Source organism: Giraffa tippelskirchi, chromosome 2 (assembly GCF_054371585.1).
Source record: "Giraffa tippelskirchi isolate mGirTip1 chromosome 2, T2T-mGirTip1v1.2.pri, whole genome shotgun sequence".
NCBI lineage: Eukaryota > Metazoa > Chordata > Mammalia > Artiodactyla > Giraffidae > Giraffa > Giraffa tippelskirchi.
The window spans coordinates 209,281,653-209,287,652 of record NC_137276.1 but is presented as its reverse complement, the minus strand read 5'-3'; the positions used below and the strand labels follow the sequence as shown (position 1 = coordinate 209,287,652).

At 39.4% G+C, this 6,000-nt stretch overlaps 1 protein-coding gene across 3 annotated transcripts in view; it reads right to left on the bottom strand.

The window, feature by feature from the left end:
• Window positions 1–797: 797 nt before the first annotated feature.
• Window positions 798–6,000, bottom strand: part of LOC145531298 (uncharacterized) — a 30,044-nt gene continuing 24,841 nt past the window's right edge. Inside the window, exons 6-9 of one of the 3 annotated variants that reach the window (XR_014072350.1) lie at window positions 3,625–3,758; window positions 2,557–2,668; window positions 2,305–2,450; window positions 798–1,041 (exon numbers count right to left, since the gene is read on the bottom strand). Coding sequence is in view for 1 of the 3 variants with exons in the window: in XM_081553409.1 (XP_081409535.1) it covers window positions 2,434–2,450; window positions 2,557–2,668; window positions 3,625–3,814 (319 nt within the window). In the remaining 2 variants the exon portion in view is untranslated. Of the gene's footprint in view, window positions 1,042–2,304; window positions 2,451–2,556; window positions 2,669–3,624; window positions 3,815–6,000 lie in introns of those variants that run through there. The other 2 variants (XM_081553409.1, XR_014072353.1) reach the window with 2 other exon arrangements.

The window sequence follows — 6,000 nt, the reverse complement described above, 5'->3', positions numbered from 1 at the left end:
GAGGAGAAAGGTCCAGAGAGTACAGTACTCATCATGTGGCAAAATTTCCATACCCACTTTATAATTTGATACATCCTTATATGTTTCTTATCTCACTGTTTCTCTTTGTTATTCACAATTGGTAAAACGTATAGGACGAATATTATTACCTACACTTAACATGTAAGTATGGAGAAGGCAATGGCACCCCACTCCAGTACTCTTGCCTGGAAAATCCCATGGATGGAGGAGCCTAGTAGGCCGCAGTCCATGGGGTCGCTAAGAGTCGGACACGACTGAGCCACTTCACTTTCACTTTTCCCTTTCATGCACTGGAGAAGGAAACGGCAACCCACTCCAGTATTCTTGCCTGGAGAATCCCAGGGACGGCGGAGCCCGGTGGGCTGCTGTCTATGGGGTCGCACAGAGTTGGACACGACTGAAGCGACTTAGTAGCAGCAGCAGCAACATGTAAATAAATAAACTGAGGTCCAGAGAAAATGACTGTCATTTTCAAGGTCTCAAAGCTAGTTATTAGTGGAGGCAAGATTTGAGGTCAAGTGTCTGCTGCTGTGTTGTCCTCAGTTGTGTCCATTTCTTTGAGACTCCATGGAGTGTAACCCCACAGGCTCCTCTGTCCATGGGATTCTCCAGGCAAGAACACTGGAGTGGGTTACCATTCCCTTCTCCAGGGGATCTTCCCAACCCAGGAACTGAACTCATGTCTTCTGCATTGACAGGCAGATTCTTTTACCACTAGCCACTTGGGAAGCCCACTGGGAGGTCAAGTGTCTGGATACCAAGAATAGCACCAGTGGTTTTATGTTTCTGCCATTTCCTTGATATTTATTTTCCATTCTTAGCACTGTTTTGGTTCCATTTGTCCTGTAGCACCAAACGTCCTGTGCAGAAGAATCTGGAAAGCAATGAAGATTCCGTGTCCTTGTGGGTGGCCCAAGTAAATAAACTTCAAGCAGCTTGAAGATTCCTTGAGAGCTGTCAGCCTCCTCTTCATATTTTTATAGGTTCTTCAGTCTCCATTATTATTTGTGAAGATTTCTCCTAGGATATAAACAGAATCCTATTTTCCTCATAAAATAAACTTCTTCTTTAGCAACTGGTGATCCAAAATGATTTGAACTACTTATTATGCAAAACTGGTACCCAACTCTTTGTGACCACATGGACTATAGCCTGCCAGGCTCCTCTGTCCATGGGATTCTCCAAGTCAAGAATACTGGAGTGGGTTGCCGTTTCCTTCTCCAGGGGATCTTCCCAACAAAGGGATCAAATCCACGTCTCTTATGTCTCCTGCATTGTCAGGTGGGTTCTTTACCTCTAGCAAAACTTGGAAAGCCCCTCGATGGATAATTTTTTTTAAAATCAAAATCCATTTAAAAAATGTTTGGGTTCAGTTTGTTCATAGTATCCATAATGTGTGGAGAAGGAAATAACAACTCACTCCAGTATTCTCTGGCTTCCCTTATGGTTCAGCTGGTAAAGAATCCACCTGCAATGAGGGAGACCTGGGTTTGATCCCTGGGTTGGGAAGATCCCCTGGAGAAGGGAAAGGCTACCCACTCCAGTATTCTGGCCTGGAAAATTCCATGGACTGTATAGTCCATGGGGTTTAAAGAGTCAGACACAACTGAACGACTTTCACTTTCACTTTCTAGTATTCTTGCCTGGAAAATTCCATGGACAGAGGAGCCTGGTGGGTTACAGTTCATGGGGTCACAAAAGAGTCAGATGCAACTTCACATGCATGCATTGCATTGCATCTATAATGTATACACTTTGTGGCTATATAATCAAACATTAATACTGCCTAAATTTTGACCGTATTAAATTTTAGTATAGAAATCTTTATAATATCAGGTTATAGTGTTAAAATGAACAGAACAAAAATTAGTTCTGGTTCAATCATTCCACAACAAATTATCATTAGTCATTAATTATGAATAAATGTATATGTTTCTTGCATTATTAATATATGAGCCACAAGTTCTGCATTTAGCTTTCTGTTGCCATTCCTTGTGTCATACCCATTTTGTTCAGCTCGTGGTCTTGTTTCCAGTGTTACTGTCTTTCCAAGTCATTTTTCACTTTTACCTTAAACAATGTCATTATAAAAAGTTTTTCTAATTTTTGAAAATGAAATTACTTTGTACAAATGTCCTTAGAAAAAATGGTATAATAGGCAAGTTCTGTAATTTCTAAAACCTCAAGAAATTGGTGTAAGATATAAATGAAGATTATTTGGGTTTTTTTTTTTCATCTAGAAGCCCCAGAAATTTAATTGTAAGATCGATTGTTTCCACTTACAAGCCAAGACTGTGATAGGGGCTATATTTGGTTCCAAAATCTTGTTGCAGAGGGTTCTGATTGAGATCATGCTCTTGCCTTTTCACACAGTGATTTCTCAGAACACTCCACTGAGATAGGTGTTAATTTCTATCCTCCTTTATTTCCTACAAGTGGAATTAGAGTGAGAATGTTCAACCAGCTTTTTTTTCTTTCTTTTAAATTAACTTGTAGCACTTTGAACACTCTTGGAAATGAAGGAAATTCATCCACCTAGATTGGAGAATTGTGCAGATTTACAAGCCTTAGGTTTTGCTCTTCGTTTTGTCACCGTTTTTGTTAATGGTGAGTACGAGGGGAGATGTCGTTGACTCCGAAAATATTTCTTAAGAAAGAGGAAGAATAGATGCTATTAAACTTATTGGAGCTGTTGCATTTCAAAACAACAACAAAAAAAGGCATTTTTAGAATAGTGGAATTAAACTCTACACAAAATGGGTGTTAGAGACAACGCATGGAGGTTCACTGGGGAGATTCAGGCAGTAGCAAGCTTGTTTCACCAAAATATGGTATTCAAGAGGGATGCTGGGAGCACTGCAGTGACTATGTCTTAAACGTTTTGTTTTTGCTACAGCACTGAGCTGGGGGCCTTGTGGAAAACAGATGTGTAATTAAAGCCTTGCTGCATGAACGCATGCATAGGCCCAGGTTAATTATGAAATAAAATTCACATTCATATGACACAGTATCTCCCAGAACCTCTTAATTTCAACACCCAACTTCTTGAGACCTCAGAAGGAAACCAGGTCATCCTTCTTTCTAAAAATGCAAATCTGGTCCTGACAATCTTCTAGCTAATCACCTTCTGTGGCTCCCATGTACCCACAGGAATAAATCCAGGTTTCATAGCCAGACATAAAAAGCCCCTGATCCTACCTCAGACTCCAGTTTCATCTCTTCCTCTCATTTTTCTACATCTTCCCTTCCACCCCAAATAAATCAGAGGTATCAACCTGCATTCTCTTTCTCTGCTTTTGTGTACGCTGTTCTCAGCATTCATGCTCTTCAAGTCCCTGGTTAATCACTGTTCTGCTGCTCAATCATGTTCGACTCTTTGTGACTCCATGGACTGTCGCCCTCTAGGCTCTTCTGTCAGTGGAATTTTCCATCCAAGAATACTGGAGCAGTTTGCCATTTCCTCTTCCAGGGCATCTTCCCAACCAGGGATCTAACCTGCGTCTCTTGTGTCTCTTGAATTGGCAGGCAGATTCTTTACCTCTGTGCCACCTGGGAAGCCCTGGCTAATCACTACTTGTCTTTTAGTATTAGTTCAAACCTCACCTCCTCTGAGAAGCTCTCTCTTGCATCCTGGTGTCTGGCCTGAGTTCTCAACACTTTCCAGCACAGGGAAGTGGGGTTTGCTGCCCTCTGTCCCCCTGAACTGGTCTCTGAAGAACCTGGATTTTTTTTTTTACCTTTCAATCCAAGGCACTCAGCATCAATGTGCCAGGTCCACAGTAGGCATTGAAACATGTTGGGGAGAAAAAAGGTCAGGGGAAGGGAGAGGAAAAAACAGATGGTGGGAAGAAAGGGGAAGATAAGGAAGAAAGAAGAGGGGAAAAGTTACTATTGGTTCAGATCATATTTTTAGGCTCTGAGAGCTAGAAATGAGCTCTAAAAAGAAAACAATGGTCAACATTAAAAGAAAAAAAAAACTTACTAAGCATGGGATATTTATTCTAAAGAATTAGCTTTTATATTTTACAAATTGTTCATAGGCTTAATAAGAATAATTTTGAATCCATTCCTCTTGAGTGATCGCATGATTTAAAAAACAAAAGCAGTAATTTCCTTATTAAAGCCTGCACTTTGAAATCAAAGAAAGCATGATTATTTCCAAGTTTATTTGACTCCAACATTGAGATGAAAGCTCAATTCAGAAATGACAAAATTTTCAGTCTAAAATATTTTGTTGAAATGCCAAGTAAAAAAAATTAATTATTTTGCAGTTTTTTGATGTGTTTTGGGGTCATGAGATAAGTCTATTTTACTTCCTCTTTACCACGGTCTGGAGGCTTTTAACTATTTATGGGTTTCACTGATCATCAAGTTGGGGTAAACCAAACCATTCTAAGGAGTGTGGAATTTTCATAGAAGTGGGGCTTTCTTTAAACTTCGTCGCCTTTAAAGAGAACTTTAGATATGTTTGAATGTCTTTTTTATAATATGCAAATATGCAATCATTTGGAGACAAAAATACAAATAACTAGTCACGCTTATTATAAAACGTTACACTGCAATATAAATTCCTAAGTTTAAACAAAGAGGTCAGTGCTGGGGAGACAGGACGTGCAAAGCACAGAAAACCACCTGAGACTGTCAATAGATGGTTTTCTTTGCTCCTCACACACACTCCCCACCTCTTTCCAAACTGTCTAGATGATCAGGGACCTCAGGAAAACAAACAAACACAATGTACAGGGCAGAAAAAATTGGAGTTTGCCTCCAAATGTGCAAGTGAAAACTCAAACTCCTTGCATTGATCATTCATGTATGATAGCCTTGCTTTAGTTGTAACCAGGTTCTTCACCCCTCAGCAACCTTTCCACTTATAACGTTGAGCCTCACAGCTGAGAAATCTACATATCTGCCAGATCAAGAAACCCTGACCAAGGCCAGCCAGTCCAAGGCTATTCAGCCCAGAACAGCAAGTCTGAAATAAAACTGAGAACCTAAGTCTTGGCTTTCCAGTTGGTCAGACCACTAGACCACATTGCACCATCAGAGCAAAGACAAATATCAAGGTTCTCCAGGGCAGTCTCTTGTTTGTTTACAGATGGGTTTGCAGCCTTTCCGAAGCCCTGTTTGTCCTAATTTCTTCTTCCTGTTTGCAACTTATAAGTATTTCTGTCTTCCTTTCCCCTTATCTAACCTATTTATGTAATCACTTGTACTCTTTTGTTTGAAATGAATCCTGGGAGAAGCTGAAGAATGAAATGGAATAAAATGACAGGTTCTGGGTTTTCTGGGAGCATGCTTACATCAAGGTATTGGGACCTATATTACTATGGATAATATTTAAAAAGTGCATGAGCACCAGAGCATATTTTACATAAAAAATAAAAGGTGCTTTGAGCACCAAACAACTTCAGGCTCTCCTGAATCAGAGAATCTTAAGACAATGAGGAAGTGATGCAAGTTAGATAATAAATCGATTAGGTTCCTTTCAATCCAAGGGCAAGGATGAATCTGCCCAAACTTACATTGTAAATAAAAACTTACATTGTAAATAAAACCTTGCATTTTCAAAGTGTCTATTTAAATACACAGGTGTATCAAGACTCACATAAGATAGATTCATAATCAACGTGCAGCTTTAAAACACATGATTACTTTGACAAAACTGAACAGCCTAGAAATAAAGTAGGAGAAGCAAATTTAACACAACATGAATGCTAACAGTTGAGGAAAAGCAGGTTCTTCTAGTGGAGGTCATGAAGGTAGACCAGCTGCTGTTGAACTTTGAAAGTGAACTTTGAGCACCAGGAAAATTTTAAGGTTAGAGATACTAGTTTTATTTTTATCTAATTTCATTTAACTTTATTCCTTGATGTAGGGATTACAAGTTTGTCCTTACACTATCATTAAAAGCCATGGTCGGGTCAGTATTTGACTCACAAATGTAATGAATATACACTATTTCTATCAGAAATCAAG